We start from the raw sequence: 23,926 nt of genomic DNA on the forward strand, positions 1-23,926 counted from the left end.
AATGGGTTTGACATCTCCATTCAGTTTTGGCACCGTGAAAAAAGGTTTGAACAAAACCCCAACCCCTGCTCTTTCATGGGGACCACCATGATCACTTTTTTGCCAAAAGATGGTCCAATGTATGAAAGAAAGACTTCCTTTTCTCTGGACCCTTAGGAACATTTGATCTGAGAAAACGAGGAGACGGGAACTCTTAGAACTCCAGTTTGTACCCTGGAGCTATTGAGGAAGTCCCCCATCTGTCTCGTCACTCTCTCTGCCAGACCTTGAGATCTGCAGAAGTATTCCCCCTACTTGAGCGAGTGGGGGGCGCCTCCTCATAAGGAGGCTTTAGTATTTTGTAGGTTTCCTCCCCCAAGACTTCTTTTGTCCCTGGGGTTGACCCTGAGGATTAGCTCTTGAACTTGACGGCGGAGGTCGTCGTGAATGCCTGGAGGCTGATGCCCCTGGCACTGGAGAAGGAGCTTGTTTAAATAAAATACGTTTACTCCTTTTCTTAAATGGTAAAGGGGTACTTTTTCCACTTGAAATTCTTTGGATGTATTACCCAAATCATCCCCAAACAGCCGTTTCACTGCAAAAAGGAAGACTAGCCAGGAGCTTCTTGCATGGTGCTTAGCGAAAGGCACGAGGCCTGAAGGATAGAATCTCTCATAGCGACTATTGCAAACATAAAGTTGCTAGTAGCTTGCCAGATCCTGGGCCTGCTGAACAGGATAACCTTGAGCATCTGTTTAACTGGTCTCTCAAGGATTGACCAATTACTGTCAGCGCAGGCTGAAACCTGGCAGAGAAAAGGGTGTTTTTTAGGAACTTTTTATCCGTTGGATCTCTAAGCATTTGAGCATTGTCTGCTGGACAAGTCAAACTTTATTTCACAGAGGATATAGCAGTGTCAATTGCTGGTATCCCCACCTTTAGTGAATTCCTTCCCTCATAGGATAAAGTGTTTAAAAACTTTTTAGGAGGGAAAAAATGCTTATCTGGGTGATCCCACTCAGATACAAAAAGCTTTTCCAGCAATGAATGGACAGGAAAGTCATGCACAGCTTGAGGAGGCTTTAGCGAACCCAAACACTCAGTTATGGGTAGCATAAATGTGGAGCGGACCATGCAGTAAGAAATTGCACCATCAATCTTAAGATTGTGAAGCTGATCCCCCCGCATTTGACCCCTCAGAAGAGGAGTCATCAGCCTCACCACGGTCCCCTCAGGGAATTAATCTTCTCCCGCCACCAGTTCCTCAGTTTGAGGGTCCTGGGTAATGAAAGGGAACCTGTCCTATTTTTGTCCCACGCTGGGATGCGATTAAAGCCGCTAACCTTTTTTACAATCCTATCATGGCTGAGGAAAAAGACCTCTTTAGTAATATAGACAGGGGCTTCAGTGTTGAAAACAGTTGCAAACATTTCATGGCCCCGATGCTCACACTGACCAGCCACCCCCTCTCAGGGGAGGATGCCATTGTAGAGATGAGTAGGCTTTCCAGAGCTTGAGGGAGACCCTTTTAGCCCTTTTTTGGGGGGTGTTTCAACCCCCTTTTCTGATCATAACCCGATGCCTGATGCACAAATGCAGAGGTACTACCAGAAGAAATCGCATCCACTGCTTAAGCAATAGTCCAGCAACTGCCCCTGTTCAGCAAAATAGTCCAGCAACTGCCGCTGCTATTAACGCTCAGCCTGATGCTTTTAGTAAATGTGCCAAGAGAATTGCCTGTGTCACCAACCTCTTACATGCCCCTTTTTGCTCTTGTGTCCCCCCGACATCTGCAGCCAGCAAAAATGGAGCTTTTAAATATACTCCCGCGCTGGACGTTGCTGCACGCCAACGTCACGCTAAGCCCCGCCCCTTCTGCCACATCGCGCCCCCTCTCTTTTACCGCCCGGGCCTCCGATCCGACGGGATCGGCGTGTGTGTGTGTGTGTGTGGGAGGGCTGTTGAGGAGGAGACCTGTGACAAGCCGCCGTGCAGGGGCGGTAAAAAAAATGGAGCGGCACCGCCGATCGTTTTAGCTTCCCGCTATTCAGGGAGAGGGGGAGAGCTTTGTCCAGGTAGGGGGTTTTTAGTGGAAAAAAATCCCCCCCCAATCTTACCGGGGGTCTGAGCTGCTCACCGAAGGGAAGCCTGCTGCTTCTGCTTACACAGCGTGATCTTTGAGGAAAGCATGACAAGGTATGTGCTCTATACAGCCCCCAGTGGTGACTCTTAGGCATGACAACATCTTTTTTTAAAGGAGACATTTCATAAGAAAATTTAAAAATTCCTTAGAAACCTCCACTTACATTTCCTGCCGCAAGGATTTCTGTGGTAAAACCAACAGACCCAATCTTCACCCCTCACGGTGGGTTCCATTACAAAACCTTCAGGAATCGGGGACCCTCAGGGAACCCACACTCCTGGACCCATAAAGCACCCCTCCAGTAAAAACTTTATGGCTGAAAACACTAAAGCACTGGATCCGGAGTCCAGCTCTCTAAAAAGAAAAGCTTTACGGGATAAACCTCGTTTCTTCCGCCACAAGGCCCGGGTACCATTCAATTTGGCCTGAAAAGACACTTTGAATGGATCCGGCTGCATAGCTAGCCCCAGCAACGATTGCTCCAGTGGAGCTCAGCACAGCACATCTTTACTCGTGACCAACACCTTAGACACTGGCGAATAAACTGAGGTACTCCCAGTAGTGGGAGGGGTTATATAGGGAGGCAACTTCCTGTTTGTGCCAGTGTCCATCACTTGAAGGTGGCCTATAACCCACATAGTAATTACTATGGCTCTGTGTCCCCGTGATGTACGATTAAGAAAATTATTCTCTTATCAGCATTTGCCTATCAATGGGCACTTCTATTATTACAAATTTTTAACTATTAATATCAATGATTAACAATTAATAGAGTAGAAAACTAGAACATCAGTGACACATACACTAAAATCATCACAGCAGTGACAGCATTTTATCATCTACTGCCTGTTTGTATAATTACCTGTGCAAGTCAATTTCTCCTTCATATGTTACAGGATGAAACACTGCAAAAAAAAAAAAAAAGAAAAATCTTGCATTAAAATGCAATTTTCATGTTGCACAACTTTCTATTTTATTTGACTTTCTTTTTATTTTCGCCAGTTGAAGTGTAAAGTTGTGATTTTGAAGGGAAAAATGGTAAATAGCAGGCAGGATGCTAAAAAAAAAAAAAGCACAAAACACAGACCAATGAAGAAATGATGACATCTGAAAAAACATCAACTATGCCAAATTTGCATGGAAGCGAATTCTCCAGTGTCCTTCCAAAATAAATGATTATGCCTGGTTTAGAATGGTTTAGAGAGAGAGAACACTTTACTGACACAATTTTCATGGGAAAAAAGGTGGCTCACTAAACTGGAACAAAAATGGAAGAAAAGCGTTAAAGCTTTTCAGAGCTCACTGGCTGCATGCTTGTTCCCAGCCACCAGCTCAGTGGATCAAGTATCAGGATAACAACCAAGTAGCCTGATTATTTAATAAAATAAAAGCAATGGCAGCTGTGACATTATTATCTTCACAGGTTTGATTAAAGCCTATATTTTAGTGAACATTTTCCGTAGGCACTTTTTAATTGGCAGGCCTTTTTCTAGGGTTATTGGTACTTTAAATATGATAAATAAGAGACTATGATTATACCAAAGAAGTCAAAACCTTATTAGTCATTTAACATTGGATTGTGATACCTTTAGGTCAATTTTATTAAGATATGTTAAATGTTTCCATACTGACCTTTTATATTATTTTCCATCATTTGATCACTTCTTTTTAATAAGGAAGTTTCTATAATACAGCCTTTGCAGAGCATAAGAAAACCCAGCAGTGCCGGCTCCAATTGTCTCTTTCTAACTGCAGCTTCATACTGAATACTGAACCGCACTAAAAACAGACCCTAAATTTTTTTTTGTTTTGTTTTTTTTTTCGTTCAACCCAAAAAAAAAAAAAAAAAAAATACTACTTGACTCCCCCATCCACACATTCGACGGAGGAATTGTATTCTGACAGTGGGGAGACTTCCCTGCCATCAGAAAAAAAAACAATCAGCGAAGCCGGCTATAAACGGCGGCGCTGATCAAGCGGGAAGAAAAATATAAATACAAAATAAATAAAATCTGTAGGTCGACTTCTGCATAAACAGTCTTCCCATACATGGATCGAAATTTGGCCAGCCCCTCCTGAACCAGCCAAAATTTCAATCCATGTATGGCCGGCTTAAGCTGAATTGGAGATAAAGAAGAGAGGGGGTTGAGAAAGTGTCCCTTTTCCGATATATTCAGCTTTGAATAGCAGATCACAATTACAACTTCTCAGTAACTTGATGAAATGACATGGCACTACTGCACCACCTGCTGGCTGCAATTAAATATGAAATATTCAATATACAGTACCTATTTCAAATACACCTGCCCCAAAAAGACACAAATAAATGTAAATGTTTTAATGCTTAGCTGAGTATAGTGAGAAAATTAATACAAAAGCAGATGAAACATTAACTGATACAATAAGGACCAGCTTGTGCCATAATAGGACATACTGGGAACAATACAAAAATGTCAAACCTACCACTCTGTAACTTTTATATTATTAAGCCCCCTTTCACACTTATACGACTCGTCCCACAATTTTGGACTGCAAAATAGCATGACAAGTCATTCTCCATGATTTTGAATGACTACCATTCATATTGGCATGACTTTAAGTCGTGCTGACTTCAAAGTAGTTCCTGCACTACTTTTTTCTGAAGTCGGATTCCGTATTAACTGATCTGACTTTGGCATGTGACTTGTGCATAAAGGGGAACGCCACACCATTTTTTTTTTTTTTAAGAAAAAACCGGCATGGGTTCCCCCTTCATGAGCATACCAGGCCCTTCGGTCTGGTATGCATTTTAAGGGGAAACCCACGCCGAAAATGCGGCGTGGTGTCCCCCCCCAAAACCCATACCAGACCCTTATCTGAGCACCAGCCTGGCCGGTCAGAAAAGGGGGTGGGGACGAGCGCCCCCCCCGAGCCGTACCAGGCCGCATGCCCTCAACATGGGGGGTGGGGGGCCCTGCGCCCCCCACCCCAAAGCACCTTGCCCCCATGTTGATGAGGACAAGGGCCCCTTCCCGAAAACCCTGGCCGTTGGTTGTTGGGGTCTGCGGGCGGGGGGCTTATCGGAATCTGGAAGCCCCCTTTAATAAGGGGGCCCCCAGATACCGGCCCCCCACCCTATGTGAATGAGTATGGGGTATATCGTACCCTTACCCATTCACCTGGGGGGAAAAAAGTGTCAATAAAAAAAAACACACTAGATGGGTTTTTAAGTAATTTATTAGGCAGCTCCGGGGGTCTTCTTCCGACTTCGGGGGTCTCTTCTGACTTCTCCGTTGCCTTCTGCCGGGCTCCTCCGCTATCTTCTTCCAGCTCTTTTACTAGTGTTTGCCCGATCTTCTTTGTTGTCTTCTTCCCTCTTCTTTTCTTCCAATGTTGACACAACACTCTCTCCCGCTGTAATGCAGTGTGCAACAATTTATATAGGCATGGGGCGTGGTGACCGGACGATTTTACCCGGTGACCCTGCCCCCTTATGACATCAGAGTCCCATCATGCCCCGTATAATAACATAACCCATATCGAGGCTTGGTTCAGACCAACATGTATTTATACACGACAAGTCAGTGCGTCGCCCGTGCCCCAGACAACGTCATCGTATAACGAAACGCGCGTCGGGAGGAGCTGACGTGCTGACATTCCGCGTGTACCGTTTGTAGGACGGGTGTTCACACTAGCCGGCCGGCTGCTTTGCTTTTAAACTTCCGAGATATTGTAAGTGCTACTCTAATTTATAATAAAAGGTGGTTATCAGTATTACACTATGTTGAATCCTTTCATTTTTGGGAGCATCTGAATGGTATATAATCTGGCTGCCATTGTGACCCGTGTTTGGCGAGATCTGTACCATTGCTGACCACCTTCATAGGGTTTGCTGGAGTATCGCCCCCTTGATTTTCTTCTGGATAAAGGCCCTGGCCGGGTAACAGGTCGCAGGCTTATAGAGCTTGCCTTGGGGTAAGCGAGCATTCTGTGTGGTGTCATCACTGTGAGTGCGGTGCGGTGGAGGATCCATTCAATCAGTGTATTGGAAGAATATCCACATTAGCTTAAGGCTTTGAGCACTTTTTAACTATACAGATGGACATTTTTTTATATTAGTTATCACAATTTATGTCTAAGCACTTGGGTTAAATATTATTGCTGTTAGCGCTGCTACCTACTGTTCCCCATCATGCTCCGGGCTGTGACGTCATAAAGAGGCAGGGTAACAGGTGACATCACACCATGACCATGCCCCATGCCTATATAAATCGCTGCGCACCGCGCACACTGCATTACAGCGGGAGAGAGCATCGTGTCAACATCGGAAGAAGAGAAGAGGGAAGAAGACGGAGAAGACCAGGCCAACGCTAGTAAAAGAGCTGGAAGAAGACAGCGGAGGAGCCCGGCAGAAGGCACCGGAGAGTGGGAGAAGAATCTGAGTGCGGGAGAAGACACCGGAGAGCGGGATAAGAATCGGGGAGAGGGAGAAGACACCGAAGATCGGGACAAGAGAGCGGAGAAGTCGGAAGAAGACCCCTGGAACTGCCTAATAAAATACTTTAAAAACCTGTCTAGTGTGTTTTTTTTATTGACACTTTTTCCCCTCCAGGTGATGTACCCCATACTCATTCACATAGGGTGGGGGCCGGGATCTTGGGGCGCCCTTATTAAAGGGGTCTCCCAGATTCTGATAAGCCCCCCCGCCCGCAGACCCTGACAACCAACAGCCAGGGTTGTCGGGGAGGGGCCTTTGTCCTCATCAACATGGGGGCAAGGTGCTTTGGGGTGCGGGGGGGGGCATGTTGAGGGCATGCGGCCTGGTACGGCTCAGGAGGGGGAGCGCTCACTTGTCCCCACCCCCTTTCCTGACCAGACAGGCTGGTGCTCGGATAAGGGTCTGGTATGGATCTTGGGGGGACCCCACGCTGTTTTTTTTTTGGCGTGGGGGTTCCCCTTAAAATCCATACCAGACCGAAGGGCCCGGTATGCTCATGAAGGGGGAACCCATGCCGTTTTTTTTTTAAATTGGCGTGGAGTTCCCCCCAATTATTTGGTAATTAAAGTCACATCCCTGCTCACTGAAGTCGTACTTCAAGTCGTGGGGCAAAGTCGGATCCACAGTCGTATGACTGTCTTGTCAAAATCGCGCGACTTTGGAGTAGCACAAGTGTGAAAGAGGCCTAAGAAAAAAAGCTGTAAGAAGGCACAAATTTACCGATACTACTTTAGAACTTTCTTGTGCTGGAAGGTTTTGGTCATTCAGATAATAAAGGTATGAAAGCATCTATAGACCAGCAATGCTGATCTCTTTTTCAATAAGTTTTTTTTACTAGGTTTACAACATTACAAAATAAATGTTAGGTTGAACATACATCACATGACTGTTCAGAAATAATAAGGGACACAAAAACTAGCATATATCATGTATACCAAGTCAGATATAACTTGTATTTAACCCAGACACATAAAGCTACATTTACACGGGTGACCTGGGTCCATAAATTGCTGCGTTCATAGGCAATTAAATGCCGCCTCTGGACACGGCAACCCTCTGTGCTTTGGTCACATACAAATTGGGTGATTAGTTGTGGGCAGAACTGTGCAAAAATGCCAACTCTAGAAGCACGCTGTATTCAGGGTCAGTTGAAGGCTCTATTCACTCCTTCAGTTCAGTGGTACATGTGAACAATGGCTGCGCAGGCCATTGATTTATACAGAGTTCAAATGTGAAAGCTCCTGCAGTTTGCGCACAGCGTGTGCAGGCAGCATTTAGAACCACTGGAGAGAATCTACTGATTGTGCAGCCGTGTGAATGCAACCTGTGAGGACAGAAAAATGAAGAAAACTAAACAAGAAAAGGAGTAAAAGAGAAGAGAGTAGAAAGAAATGCAACAAGAGGATAGGAGGGTAAAGGTGAGCAGGAAGGTGGAAAAATGGCAGCCGAGCGAGCTGGCAGCAGTTTTTTAATTTACCGTATATACTCGAGTATAAAAGTCGACCCCAATATAAGTCGAGGCCCCTAATTTACCACTAAACTGGGAGAAACTTATTGACCCGAGTATAAGACGAGGGTGAGAAATGCAGCAGCTACTGCAAGTGGAAAAAGAGGGTCAACAATGCCCATCTGCAGCTGCATGCCTCCCTGTGTCCTGTGCATGTGTCCTGTGCAGCCTACCTGTATCCTGTGCATGTGTCCTGTGTCTTGTACATGTGTCCTGTGTCTTGTACATGTGTCCTGTGTCCTGTACATGTGTCCTGTGTCCCTGTGCAGCCTCCGTGTGGCGATCTCCATCCTCCCTGTGGCGATCTCCATCCTCCCTGTGGCGATCTCCATCCTCCCTGTGGCGATCTCCATCCTCCCTGTGGCGATCTCCATCCTCCGATCAGCGTGTGATAATACCATTCAGCGGCCATTCCACTGTTCAAAAGCCATGCCTCCTCCTCGTCTGATAGGCAGAACACTTCATTTCCCAGCAGTCAGTGGTCAGCCTATCACGGACATTCTCTCACTCTCATACCACGGACGAGGATGAGAGAATGTCCATGATAGGCTGTACACTGACTGCTGGGAAATGGAGTGTTCAGCCTATCACAGACGAAGAGGAGGCGCGGCTTTTGAAAGCTGGAATAGCCTCCAAGCTGTATTATCACACGCTGGCCGCCGTCTGCCTGCATGACACGCTGATCATGTAGGCAGACGGAAGTGACTCGAGTATAAGTCGAGGGGGGCACTTTCAGCCTAAAAAAAAAGGCTGAGAATCTCGACTTATATTCGAGTATATAGGGTATTATTGGAAAAGATCAATCAGGTGCTTCCACTGCCCATCTAGAACACAACGATAACAGAAAGGCTGCTGTGATTGAAATGTAAATCTACAAAACTAAACACATAAACATAAGAAGGTGGCAGAGTTCTAGTGAGTGCTGTATTCTGCAGATATGGCACGTTTATTGTGTAAAAGGGTTTGTAAGTCACCTATAGCCAAGTATTGACATGTATTCATAAAAACAAGTGCTTCCTACCATTACTGGCAGCAACAGCTTCACTTCCTCTCTGCTTACAGCCAAATATCAAATCGATCCATTCATGGAGATGATCTGAGACATACTGGCTTTCCAGAGCTTCTGTGTTTTTCTGCAGAAAATCTTCCGGATCTAATTAGAAAATGAAGACATGTATAAGCCTCATGGATAATACAAACACAGTTTATACAGCTGCCACATACAGTATCTCACAAAAGTGAGTACACCCCTCACATTTTTGTAAATATTTGATTATATCCCTTAATGTGACAACACTGAAGAAATGACACTTTGCTATAATGTAAAGTAGTGAGTGTACAGCTTGTATAACAGTGTAAATTTGCTGTCCCCTCAAAATAACTCAACACAGCCATTAATGTCTAAACCGCTGGAAACAAAAGTGAGTACACTCCTAAGTGAATATGTCCAAATTGGGCCCAATTAGCCATTTTCAGTCCCCGGTAACATGTGACTTCTTAGTGTTACAAGGTCTCAGGTGTGAATGGGGAGCAGGTGTGTTAAATTTGGTGTTATCGCTCTCACTCTATCACACTGGTCACTGAAAGTTCAACAAGACACCTCATGGCAAAGAACTCTCTGAGGATCTGGGAAAAAGAATTGTTGCTCTACATAAAGATGGCCTAGGCTATAAGAAGATTGCCAAGACCCTGAAACTGAGCTGCAGCATGGTGGCCAAGAACATACAGAGGTTTAACAAGACAGGTTCCACTCAGAACAGGCCTTGCCATGGTTGACCAAAGAAGTTGAGTGCACGTGCTCAGATGTATGAGTAATGCCAGCATTGCTGCAGAGGTTGAAGGGGTGGGGGGGTCAGCCTGTCAGTGCTCAGACCATAAGCCGCATACTGCATCAAATTGTTTTGCATGGCTGTCGTCCCAGAAGGAAGCCTCTTCTAAAGATGATGCACAAGAAAGCCCACAAACAGTGTGCTGAAAGCAAGCAGACTAAGGACATGGATTGTTGGAACCATGTCCTGTGGTCTAATGGGACCAAGATAAACTTATTTGGTTCAGGTGGTGTCAAGCATGTGTGGCGGCAACCAGGTGAGGAGTACAAAGACAAGTGGGTCTTGCCTACAGTCAAGCATGGTGGTGGGAGTGTCATGGTCTGGGGCTGGGGCTGCATGAGTGCTGCCGGCACTGGGGAGCTACAGTTCATTGAGGAAACCATGAATGCCAACATGTACTGCAGAGCACGATCCCCTCCCTTTGGGAGACCTGGCCGCAGGGTAGTTTTCCAACATGATAACGACCCCAAACACACCTCCAAGAGGACCAGTGCCTTGCTAAAGAAGCTGAGGGTAAAGATGATAGACTGGCCAAGCATGTCTGCAGACCTAAACCTTATTGAGCATCTGTCGGGCATCCTCAAACGGGAGGTGGAGGAGCGCAAGGTCTCAAACATCCACCAGCTCTGTGATGTCGTCATGGAGGAGTGGAAGAGGACTTCAGTGGCAACCTGTGAAGCTCTGGTGAACTCCATGCCCAAGAGGGTTAAGGGAGTGCTGGAAAATGATGGCCACACAAAATATTGACACTTTGGGCCCAATATGGACATTTTCACTTAACTTTTGTTGCCAGCGGTTTAGACATTAATGGCTGTGAGTTGAGTTATTTTGAGGGAACAGCAAATTTACACTGTTATACAAGCTGTACACTCACTACTTTACATTGTAGCAAAGTGTCATTTCTTCAGTGTTGTCACATGAAAAGATATAATAAAATATTTACAAAAATGTGAGGGGTGTACTCACTTTTGTGAGATACCGTACATGCCAGAACACAGATTAGGACGTTACCTGAGGCCCATGGTGGAAGCTCTACGTCATCCACCAGCTTTCCTCCTTGTCTCTTGCCCAGCTCAAGGTTCAAACTGTTCAACAGGAAACGTCCATCATTTCCAAAAAACTCTGGAACTAACTAACAATATCAACTGAGTTATGAAAAGAAAAAAAGCAAATCAGTGCACTACAGAGTAATATAAATGGGAATTACCTCTTTGAAGTCTGTCACACCATCTAAACAATTTCTCCACGTCTCTGCAATACTAGCAATGAGAGGTAGAATATGTTACATCCTTTATGTCGTCGCTATGGAGCACATTAAGCAGAAAAACTAAACTGCCTTCACATGCACATGAAATTTAATGTCATCCCAGTCTTAGTCCATATTGAGTTAGCCCACCCTTTGCTGCTATAACAGCTTCAACTCTTCTGGAAAGGCTGTCCACAAGGTTTAGGAGTGTGTCTATGGGAATGTTTAACCATTCTTCCAGAAGAGCATTTGTGAGGTCAGGCACTGACGTTGAACAAGGCGGCCTGGCTCGCAGTGTCCGCTCTAATTCATCCCAAAGGTGTTCTATCGGGTTGAGGTCAGGACTCCACCCCAAACTTGTTCAATCATGTCTTTATGGACCTTGCTTTGTGCACTTTTGTGCAGTCATATTGGAACAGGAAGGGGCCATCCCCAAACTGTTCCCAAAAAGTTGGGAGCATGAAATTTTCCAAAATGTCTTGGTATGTTGATGCCTTAGTACCCTTCCCTGGAACTAAGGGGCCAAGCCAACTCAAGATTGAACCCTACGGACTAAGATTGGGATGCCATTAAAGTTCATGTGCGTGTAAAGGCAGGTGTCCCGACACTTTTGGTAATATAGTATATGCAGCATTATTTCCAGCAGCATACTCACCTGTTGAACATCCTGTCCGCGTGGTCGTACCTTCCATTCTGGATGCAAAGCATGTACTCTGGGGCTGGAAAAATGAGGAGGGTACTTTAGACATTTACCAAAAACGTAGACCTTAAAGTGTAAGTGGAGGATCGATCTAACTAAGACTAAAACTGCTACCTTTCACATTCTAAATCCTATTCGAACTACTCTGTAAAAAGAAGATACTTAAACTTACTTATTCTGAGGGCGATCTGCTCCGGTCACGTAATCTCCACAGCGGCTGGCTTTCGGGGACAAGAGAGATCGCCGACACTGGCTACAATGCCTGTGCAGTGACGTCACCCATAGGCTTACTATGGGGCATCTGTTTTCAGCTGTCCCTCATCTCTCCTAAAGCCGCTGCTGGGAGCTGATCATGTGGCTGGCCCAGAGCGCCCTCAGAATAACTATAAACAGCTTCCTTTTACAGGGTAGTTAGAATAGGTGTTGGAAAGGGGGTGGGAGCAGGTTTCAGCATTCAGCTTAATCCTGGACTTCCACTTTAAAGTGCATTGGAACCTCATGCACTGTAAACTGGCACCAGAATTTTAAGGCAGGCACCCAAAGGTACCTCCACATATTCTATCATCTTCTAGACTGACCCGGGAACCTAAAATACATGGAAAACTATAATACAAAGATATCAACTTAGCCAAGGAATTTGTGCTTGGCTCTGCCCACTCCGCTGTCTACAGTTCAGCAGTGTGATGGACCAACTTGCTGGACAATAGACCTGTCGAAGGCAGCACAGCAAAAGTAATGCATGACTAGTCCATGTTGGTATTTGCATATTACTGCTACTGCTTACAAGTTGTAGAAGATAATGTAAGATATGGGCACGCACATCTGAGATCCTATAGAAACATTCTGGTGTTAGTTTACAGGGCTGAGAAGAGCACATTAATTACGAAGAGTTGCACTATTATATGTACTTATTGTTAGGAGGCAAGATTCTACACTCAACTAAAAAAGCGTGCTAAGCATTAAGGTTCACACAAACTAGTAACATGGCATAAACTCAATTAAATATATTTAAAAATCTGTGAAAAACATGCTTACTCTTACGGTTTCATAATAACACTTCTGTGCTGCAGTCAGCAGATAGTGTGACCACTGTTAGATCACAGTAAAGGAACCACTGTGTGTGTCATACCACTATAGAGAAACCACTGGGCATGTCAAACTACTATAGAGAAACCACTGGGCATGTCATACTACTATAGAGGAAACCACTGGGCATGTCATACCACTATAGTGAAATATATCAAAAAAGGGGGGAAGGGTAGGGAACCAACTAACTGAAGGTACACATAGGGGTACCACCGAGTAATTATCCACACACTCGAATCGAGTGGGACCCAGTGGCCAAAGAGAAGCATATGAAAAAATTAGCACTATACCAAACGAAGGTAAGTGCTGAAGTGCCACATGGAAAGAGCCCAGGGAAATAATACCACGGGTAATTGTTATACTTAAATAATTTATTAATAGTATGAAAAAAGTATACCAAATACCATAAAAAATGACAATTGAACAAAAATCCTACACCTAACATCATACAGACAATGTTGTCTGGGACCAAGGACAAACACATATAGAAACAAACAAAGCAACAGACAAAACCCAAGCAACTATGTATAACATCAAAGTACTATAGTAAAGTGTCAATTGGCAGTCGCTGTACCACCAGGCAGGCAGTCCTATTGGTAAAAAATACAAGCAACAGCCGTTGCAAAAAATGTAAAGAAAGAACCAAAAAGAAGCGCCAGACCGTGGCTGAAAAGGATACCGCTATTGTGGATTAATCCTGGGGATAAGGGAGGGCAAAGGACAGGAGAAAAGGGCTGCATGTACTATGGCATCCAATGAATTCCACTGTGTTCCACTGTTCCCAGAGTGCAGACTGAAGAAGCTGGGGTTACCCAGTGAAACGCATTGACGTCACTCCTCTGAGTGTCAGACACCTTCCCAAGCATCCAGCCGATACCACCGCCTCGCTTTCGCACCAATCCATGGCGCGGACTGCGCTCTGGGAACAGTGGAACACGGGAGCTGTGTACGTGTGCAGCAGCTGCGGCCCGCCAGCCATTTCGGTCAAAGATCCCCCTGCTCTCCACACTCCGTTAGTGAACTGCCTCTGGAGGAACGTGATTGGCAATCTAGCCTTGGAGCGAAAGCACCGAAGCTCTGTTTAGCTGGTTCAGCTATTCTGCACAGTGCTGCCTTTACAACTTTTTGCTGACAGTGAGTTACATAATTATGCATTTCATTTGCTGATTGAATCTCTGCATCCATCTCATTGTGATCACTTTTTAACCATCCGGGAACTACCATCCACCTCTGTCTCCCCAGGAACACTGACAGGCTACATACAGGTGGTTTGTTTGGTCAATAGTCATTAATCATTCAGTTGGACGCCATAGTATCTGTGGATACGCAGCCCTTTTCTCCTGTACTTAGGCCTTCCCTTATCCCCAGGATTGTTCCACAATAGCGGTATGCTTTTCAGCCACTATCTGGTGCTTCTTTTTGGTTCCTTGTTTACATTTTCTGCAACGGCCGTTGCTTGTATTTTTTTTACCAATAGGACTGCCTGCCTGGTGGTACAGCTAATGCCAATTGGAACTTTATTTTTACTATAGTGCTTTGATGTTATACATAGTTGCTTGGGTTTTGTCTGTTGCTTTGTTGTTTGTTCTATGTGTGTTTGTCCTTGGTCCCTGACAACATTGTCTATATGATGTTAGGTGTAGGATTTTTGTTCAATTGTCATTTTTTTATGGTATTTGGTATACTTTTTTTCATACTATTAACCACTTCACGACCGCTCACTGTATATATACGTCATTTTTTTAAAGATGGATATCTCGGTAACGGCAGCAGCTGCTGCCACAACCGAGATATCCATCTTTACAGTGAGCGGTTCTGTACACGATAATGGTGGTCTCAGCGGCGGGTTCGCCGCGAGATCACCGTTATCGGCGGCGGGAGAGGTGCCACCCCCCCTCCCGCCGCTCTCCCGCACCCTCCGCCGCTTACCGGAGCCGTCGGTAGCGGCGGAGGAGATCGGGACCTGTCACCGCCGAGGTACTGAGACGAGTGAGGCCAAGATGGCCCCCACCCGTCTCTATACCATGTGACGGCCGGAGCGACTTCATTACGACGGCTCCGCCCACTTCTCTTAAAGGCACAATTTTTTTTGTGTCATTTTTTTTAAACGACTTTTTTTTTTTTTTTTTTTGCATTTTAGTCTAAATATGAGATCTGAGGACTTTTTGACCCCAGATCTCATATTTAAGAGGACCTGTCATGCTTTTTTCTATTACAAGGGATGTTTACATTCCTTGTAATAGGAATAAAAGTGATCCAAATTTTTTTTTTTTTAAAACAGTGAAAAAATAAATAAAATAAAGTAAAATAAATAATAAAAAAAAAAAAAAATTTAAAGCGCCCTGTCCCGACGAGCTCGCGCACAGAAGCGAACGCATACGTGAGTAGCGCCCGCATATGAAAACGGTGGTCAAACCACACATGTGAGGTATCGCCGCGACCGGTATTGCGAGAGCAATAATTCTAGCCCTAGACCTCCTCTGTAGCACAAAACATGCAACCTGTAGAATTTTTTTAAACGTCGCCTATGGAGATTTTTAAGGGTAAAAGTTTGACGCTATTCCACGAGCGGGCGCAATTTTGAAGCGTGACATGTTGGGTATCAATTTACTTGGCATAACATTATCTTTCACAATATAAAAAAAAAATTGGGCTAACTTTACTGTTGTCTTATTTTTTTATTCAAAAAAGTGATTTTTTTCCAAAAAAAGTGCGCTTATAAGACCGCTGCGCAAATACGGTGCAAAAAAAAGTATTGCAATGACCGCCATTTTATTCTCTAGGGTGTTAGAAAAAAAACAATATATAATGTTTGGGGGTTCTAAGTAATTTTCTAGCAAAAAAACCTGTTTTAAACATGTAAACACCTAAAATCCAAAACGAGGCTGGTCTTTAAGTGGTTAATAAATTATTTAAATATAACAATTATCTGCGGTATTATTTCCCTGGGCTCTTTCCATGTGGCACTCAGCACTTACCTTCCCTTCGGTATAGTGCAAATATTTTCATACACTATAGAGAAACCACTGGGCATGTCAGACCACTATAGAGAAACCACTGGGCATGTCAGACCACTATAGAGAAACCACTGGGCATGTCAGACCACTATAAAGAAACCACTGGGCATGTCAGACCACTATAAAGAAACCACTGGGCATGTCAGACCACTATAAAGAAACCACTGGGCATGTCAGACCACTATAAAGAAACCACTGGGCATGTCAGACCACTATAAAGAAACCACTGGGCATGTCAGACCACTATAAACAACTGTGCATGTCAGACCACTATAAACCATTAGGCGTGTCAGACCACTGTAGAGAAACCACTAGACGTGTCAGACCAGTATAGAGAAACCATTGCTCTTACACAGATTGGTGGTCTCACTAGAGTGTACTACTGAGCATTGAAAACTTCTGCTGCGGTTGTAGTGGGAGGTTAAACATTTAATACAATTATTACTGAATATGTTGAGCCACCCTGACTTAATTTGTGTACATTTATGATAAACTAGATTTAGGCTTTAAATCGACAGCTTTTATAACAATAACACCTGGTGGTGTGCCTTATTCAGGCACTTCCTGTCATGGGGTGATAACACTCTGTCCCTGCTTTCCAACTGTTCTCCTATATTGTCTCCCTGTCACACGCACTTCCAGTGGAGACTGTATGCGGTTGTACTGATGCTGATTACACAGGCAGGTTCTGTCAATATCACCATCAGAAAGTGGCTGTGGTCAGCAGCACTGAAGTACAAAAGAAAAAAGAAGGAAGGAAGGATGAAATTTATTATTTTGCTATCTAAACTAGATGAGTTCCTCTTTAGATCCCTTTCACACTGGGGCACTTTTCAGGCACCTGTAAAGCTCCTGAAAATTGCCTCTCAAGCCACCCAAGTGCTTTCACACTGTGGCGGTGCACTTGCAGGACAGAAAAAAAAGGCCTGCAAGCAGCATCTTTGGGGCGGTGCGGGAGCGGTTTATACAGCGCTCCTCCACCGCCCCTGCCCTTTGAAATGAATAGGCAGCGCTGACGAAGCACCTGCAAAGCGCTTCGACAGCTCTGCTAAACGGGCCCTATTAACCCTTTCCTTGGCCGCTAGCGGGGGGTAAAAAGCGTCCCGCTAGCGGCTGAAAAGGGCCGCTATGACAGCGGTAAAGCGCCACTAAATCTAGCGGTGCTTTAACTGCTAATGGACCCGCCGTCCCGGTGTGAAAGGGGTCTTATTGTGGCAAGTGCAGCCCAAAGAACTTGAGGAAATAGGGGAGCCTTCGGAGGGAAACACAAATGAGCTACACAGAAACTAAAAGAAGCAGATACCTGTAAAGTTACTGGTGAGCATATTGTGGCCCTAGTTTTAAATGACTTACCATTACATATCTAGCACAAGGTCTAAATTTTTTTCAATTTTAATCGTATAGCCTTACCAACTCGCACTAGGTAGAACAAAACATATCCTGGCGAGGAATAGTGGCTTCCATATATAAACTTTGGATCGGGCATTTCATGATAACGCTTCTGTTAAACATAAAAAAAAAAAAAAAAAGAAAAAAAGAAAAAAAAAATATTATAAAAAGGTAAATGATAATATAGATTATATAAAGTACTGAATAGAAAAAAAAAGGTTTCTCAAAATATCAAGAAAAGTCAAGCCTGGCTCTGCCCCCTTCTACCTCTTGAGTATCTCTATTAGTTTTTTAAAAAGACACCATCACCAAGTAACATTTTACAGGCCTGCTAAAATATATAAAATGTTTAATAGACTCTTGGGACAGTGAATGTGATATTCATCCAGTGTTCACTTGTAATGAATCATTCAATGGACATTAAAAACTTCTTCACCAGAAGATTCACCTGCAGTGAATGCCTGGTGAAACTTACATTTACTGCTTTTAAATATGCCTCTTACAGCTATGGCAATCTTTAGGCCCCTTTCACACTTGTATGACCTGAAAGTAGCGCGACAATGTCGGACCAAAGTAGTGCAGGGACTACTTTGACGTCACTGTGACTTGAAGTCGCACAGATATGAACGGTGCTCATTAGAAATCAGGGGGTACGACTTGTCATGCGACTTTGCAGTCCCAAGTCGCACAAGTGTGAAAGGCACCTTAGGCCTTTTATCAGCAATAGCCCTGCAGTTGTATTCAGACTTTTAGGAGTGTTTCCTGTGGCAGGTTCCTGCAGGAAAGCGTCTGCATTAGGGCGACAGCTAACGATCATTTTCATAATCGATTAGTTAGCCGACTATTGTTTCGATTAATAAGTTAATAACCTTTAGGGCTCTTTCACACAGAGCATCTGTATGTCCGTTTTTCATCCTTCCGTCTTCGGATGAAAAACGGACATACATGTATCCCTATGGAGCGTTGGATGTCAGCGGTGACATGTCCGCTGACATCCGACCCGCTCCAATCCGAACAGTGTAACGGAGGAAAATCCTACTTTTCCATCCGTGATCGGATGACGACGGACTCTACGGTCCGTCGTCACCCGATCCCCCATAGGTCCTGTCATTTTCCTGCTCAGCGGGGATCGGCGGAGCGATCCCCGCTGAGCAAGCGGGTGTTCACGGGGCGGATCATCACTGATCCGCCCCGTGTGAAAGAGCCCTAAAAGTGTAGTGCATAATTTAGTTAATATGTAAAGTTTAGAAAAAAGTCAATTTATTCTTAAATATCTATATGCAGTGGTAAATATAAATAACTAACTATATGGTTAGAGAGCAAAATCTCTAATCCACTCATAACAGGCAGAAGAGATATACTGTATATACTATTTGAGGAGATATATAATGTATATACTATTAGAGGTTGAATCTGATAAATATCATCAGACACGGATCTTTTCTTATTTAAAGAAAAAAAAAAGTTAGACTGTTTTGTAGATTTTCAAACAGAACTGTAATATATATTATATGCTGGTCATACAAAAACAACGTCTTCCTTAAAAAAAAAAAAATGACATTTTAAGAACGTTCGTTCGATTTTCGAATCGTTAGTGGGGTTAAATCGACGATCGTTTTCAACCACAGTGACGGGAAAATTTAGAAATAATAGAAAACTTCTTGGTCAAAAGAATTTTCAGACAGTGTATGTGGTTTTCGTTCAGAAATGACAATCATTTTAAAACAGAATGTTAAAAGCAAGTGAAAATTTCAAACAACATTCTTTCATTCAGCGAACGTACAAAGATTTTTTATATGAATATTCTCGTCTGAAAATTGATCCATGTGGCCAACATAAACCCCGGTACACACCTATGCAGTTAGCTTTTGATCTGTTTCTACGGCGCTTTTTGCTGTGCGTTAAGTACAGTATAGAGTGCCCCAATAGCAAGGTAAAGAAAACTTCTGCCTTTAGAACCACTCACTTCGTGCCCAGGACTACATGTCCCATGAGGCATTGCTCCTCACACATTCACAAGTTCTCAGGCACTTACTGACACGTATGGACGGTGTACTGAGCTGTATGTGTGCTGCACTGTATTTCCTGATATGTAAACAAATAATGCATTCTGTATGTAGGCCAACTAATCAGCTGACCGATTAGTCGATTATGAAAATAGTAATCGATTAATTTCATAATCGATTCGTTGTCAATTAATCGATTAGTTGTTTCAGCCCTAGTCTGCATATTTATCAGTGATGGCATTGAGTTCCAATGCTCAGAAGAGAAGGTTCACACCGTTTCCTGCTGTCACTCACAGAGCCATGGAGGCTTTACAGGCAGCAGCTAGACACCCTTGTGGAGGGAGGGAACAGTGCAGGTGTATGTAAGGGTGAGAGGTTAAAGGAGAAGTTCACCATTCTACACGGGTGTAGCATATTCAGCAAACCCCCTCCTCTCTGTGACAGGGGGTGTGGGAGGTTCTCCCCCTGAACATGCTGTCGTATTTTGAACAGGGCTTAGCTGTGCCAGGTTCTGCACGCACAGCCTTGTTATTCATTCACAGGAATCTGGGAATTAGAAAAGAAGTCCTTGTAGTTTGAAATGACCGCGAGTGTGCTGATTATCACGCTCGTAATGCATTCATACTCCCTCCAGCTTACAGCCTGTAAAGAGGTACAGGCTGAAAGCTGGGGAGTGTGTTCAGGAGCATGAAATTGCACCCACGATCTGCTATTCACACGTGCAATACTTTGCATGTTTAAAAAAATAAAAAATAAATGCACATTTTTTAACCTGCAAAAAAAAAAAAAAAAGTGCACTTATTATTTCTTTTGTTGTAAAAGGTGTACATAGCCTTTAAAGACTACTACAGGGCTGGTACTGACAAAAAGTATAATGAATTGCTATAGCAAGGGCGGCATCAGTAATTGTTAAAGTGAAACATTTTATTGATGCGAGCAGCCTGAGAAATGTTTCTTGATTACAGTGACTCCTTAGGTAGTAGAGTTGCCATCATTGAACAATAATGAAGCTTAGGTGGTGGTGAAGACACAACGAAACTTGACTTTTACAGAACATATTTATCTTGACTATGCATTCAGCTGCTCATTTAATATGGTTTCCACTGTAGGTAAAGTATGAATTGTCCATTAGATAGATTTCCTTAAACTTGTTCACATATAATGTACTCAAAGCAAATATATATATAATATGAAAAGCTTCAAATATAGCAGGCATTGATAGCTACGCATGCAAAAGCACCCACACCTGTACATTTATGTAACTTTGCTTCATAGCCTATTGTTATTCATGAATTGACAATGCAACCAAAAAGGAGGCACCAAAATGACAGCCGTTTTCTGCCATTGTGTTACTGTGCTGAAATAGATGGCCACCCATTAAATTAAACAGCCTTTATTTTGAACGTGCCGTTATAATCAATTAAAACTTCTACACATTGGTGCAAATATAGTCCTCTTAATGGAAACCACTTCCTAAAACATATACAATTTATGCCGAGTGTCCCTTTAAAGAAGGACCCGTGCTTAAAGTGGTTCTAAAGGTTCAAGGGTTTTTTCACCTTCATGCATTCTATGCATTGAAGGTAAAAAACCTTCTTTGTGCAGCAGCCAACCACCCCCCCGAATACTTACCTTAGCCACATCACAATCCAGCAATGTGCACGAGTCTCAGCTCTCTGGGGATGCTCCTTTCTCATTGGCGGAGATCACTGCCAGGGAGCCAATGAGAAAAGAGGGGGCAGCGTGCCAAGCCCACAGTTTTGTGTGTGCATGGACACACAGAGCAGCGACTCGGGAGCAAGCTTGATTAGGTGCCCCCATTGCAAGTTGCTTGCTCTGGGGCACTTGGCAGGAGGGAGGGGCCAGAAGCATCGGTGGGGGACCCGAGAAGAGGAGGATCATGGCAGCAAAACCATTACACAGAGCAAGTAAGTAGAAGATGTTTGCTATTAAAAAATGAAAAAAAATTGCCTTTATTATCACTTTAATAAAAAATATCCTGCTTTCCATTAAAGTAGGTATATTAGCGAACATTTTTTTTTTTTTTACATACCAACAGCCTTTCAAGTCTGCCTTTATTTAAAGCTCCAACTGGTTTACTCAGATCCCGGAAGGTTTGAGGATCCGATAAATCTTCAAAAAAACAAAACAAAAAAACACAAATAAAGCTTGTGATATCGTATTGTAACTGTATTGTCTGCCCTCATGTTGTACAGCACTGCACAAACTGTTGGCGCTATATAAATCCTATATAAGAATATATTTCTAGACATTTACATGTGAATGGTAGGCAAAGCACACTATATGAGTTCAAATGACGCATGCTGATAAACAACTAGGACACAGGTTCCAAAAAGGAAAAAGCACTGGCTCATACCTAGCTCAGAACTTGTATAGTCTGCAATGATCCAAGGAAACACAGGATACTGGGAGAGATCGTTGCAGCTTCGGTCTGCCAGGTAATTGAGATGTAACAGATACTGGTAATTGGAGATATGTCCCATCTGCCACTGGAGCATGTAGCTGTCTGCAGTATGCTCAGTCATGTGATTTTCTGCAGGAAACATGAGACAAGGCCATTATCTTGAATGTCATCTACCCTAAGCACCATTTTCTTAACTCAAGGCAATGAAAACAAAAGGTCATTCATACATATGTTTCCGGTGCTTTATTTAAACACTGGATAATCCTATGTTGCAACCTTTAAATTAGGAGTAGAACATATTACAGTGTCTTGAAAAAGTATTCATACCCCTTGACATTTTCCACATTTTGTCATCTTACAACCAAAAACGTAAATGTATTTTATTGGGATTGTATGTGATAGACCGACACAAAGTAGCACATAATTGTGAAGTGGAAGGAAAATGATAAATGGTTTTCAATTTTTTTTACAAATAAATATCTTAAAAGTGCGGGTGCATTTGTATTCAGCCCCCTTTACTCTGATACCCCTAAACTAAAATCTAGTGGAACCAATTGCCTTCAGTGGTCACCTAATTAGTAAATAGAGTCCACCTGTGTGTAATTTAATCTCAGTATAAATGCAGCTGTTCTGTGAAGCCCTCAGAGGTTTGTTAGAGAACCTTAGTGGACAAACAGCATCATGAAGGCCAAGGAACACACCAGACAGATCAGGGATAAAGTTGTGAAGTTTAAAGCAGGGTTAGGTTATAAACAAATATCCCAAGCTTTGAAAATCTCACGGAGCACTGTTCAATCTATCATCGGAAAATGGAAAGAATATGGCACAACTGCAAACCTACCAGGACATGGCTGTCCACCTAAACTGACAGGCCGGGCAAAGAGAGCATTCATCAGAGAAGCAGCCAAGAGGCCCATGGTAACTGGGGAGCTGCAGAGATCCACAGCTCAGGTAGGAGAATCTGTCCACACCTATTAGTCGTGCTCTCCACAAATCTGTCCTATGGAAGGGTGGCAAGAAGAAAGCCATTGTTGAGAGAAAGTAAGAAGTCCCGTTTGTAGTTTGCATTGGTCAGATGAGACCAAAATGTTACTTTTTTGCAGCGAAAGGAGGTTCTACAAAGTATTGACTCAGGGGGGCTGAATACAAACGCACGCCACACTTTTAAGATATTTATTTGTAAAAAATTTAGAAAATCATTTATCATTTTCCTTCCGCTTCTGCCAATTATGTGCTACTTTGTGTTGGTTTATCACATAAAATACATTTACATTTTTGGTTGTAACATGACAAAATGTGGAACATTTTAAGAGGTATGAATACTATTTCAAGGCATTGTATTTTCAGCTTACTTTGTACATTCAGTTGAGGCAGCCAGACTCAGTCATATCTAAGTAAATTCTGAGGTCAGTTCTATAAAATTAGGAACCAGTAACAATGAGGCTTTGCATTAATAGATGCAGCTCCTGCCACCACAGCAATATATGCAGTTCCCCCAACAGCTACCATTAATATCGTACTCATTTGTGACCGTCCCCAAGCAGCTTTAAGGGTCGGTTCACACTGATACGATGCGGGAAATGCACAGGGAATCGCTGCATTTCTCGCATCGCAATTAAACAATGTTCGTGCGATCCGCTGCAGATCAATTAAAAGTTAACACCACCCCAAAAGCAGGTCGCAGAACGCAGTAAGTAATTTTATGTTCATTTCAATTTTGTTGAATACAACAATAATAAATCAAGCTGGAATCCCAGGTCAAATTTAGACAGTCACAAAGGGGTTGATTTACTAAAACTGGAGAGTGCAAAATCTGGTGAAGCTGTGCATGGTAGGTAATCAGCTTATAACTTCAGCTTGTTCAATTAAGCTTTGACAAAAATCCTGGAAGCCGATTGGTTTCTTTGCACAGCTGCACCAGAATTTGTACTCTCCAGTTTTAGTACATCAACCCCAATGCGTCAGTTAACCCTATGACTAGTTTGCCCACCTATATAATTTTTACCCTTTTTAATGATTCATAAGGCTTTTATTTGGTATACTGTTTTTAATACATACCAAGTTCCATTTTTTTTTATTATAAGCTGACAAATGGACAAAAAAGGGAAGAAATACAAGTTTA

General features: G+C 43.3%; 1 protein-coding gene across 1 annotated transcript in view; it reads right to left on the minus strand.

Annotated features, from left to right (window-relative positions):
- The window catches only part of NSMAF (neutral sphingomyelinase activation associated factor), a 205,431-nt gene that overhangs the window by 67,313 nt on the left and 114,192 nt on the right, over nt 1-23,926 (minus strand). Inside the window, exons 13-20 of the mRNA XM_073631669.1 lie at nt 21,757-21,933; nt 21,433-21,512; nt 17,395-17,485; nt 11,837-11,900; nt 11,143-11,194; nt 10,947-11,067; nt 9,128-9,259; nt 2,985-3,027 (exon numbers count right to left, since the gene is read on the minus strand). Of these exons, the coding sequence (XP_073487770.1) occupies nt 2,985-3,027; nt 9,128-9,259; nt 10,947-11,067; nt 11,143-11,194; nt 11,837-11,900; nt 17,395-17,485; nt 21,433-21,512; nt 21,757-21,933 (760 nt within the window). The remainder of the gene's footprint in view (nt 1-2,984; nt 3,028-9,127; nt 9,260-10,946; nt 11,068-11,142; nt 11,195-11,836; nt 11,901-17,394; nt 17,486-21,432; nt 21,513-21,756; nt 21,934-23,926) is intronic.

Source organism: Aquarana catesbeiana, linkage group LG05 (assembly GCF_042186555.1).
Source record: "Aquarana catesbeiana isolate 2022-GZ linkage group LG05, ASM4218655v1, whole genome shotgun sequence".
NCBI classification, from domain to species: Eukaryota; Metazoa; Chordata; class Amphibia; order Anura; family Ranidae; genus Aquarana; species Aquarana catesbeiana.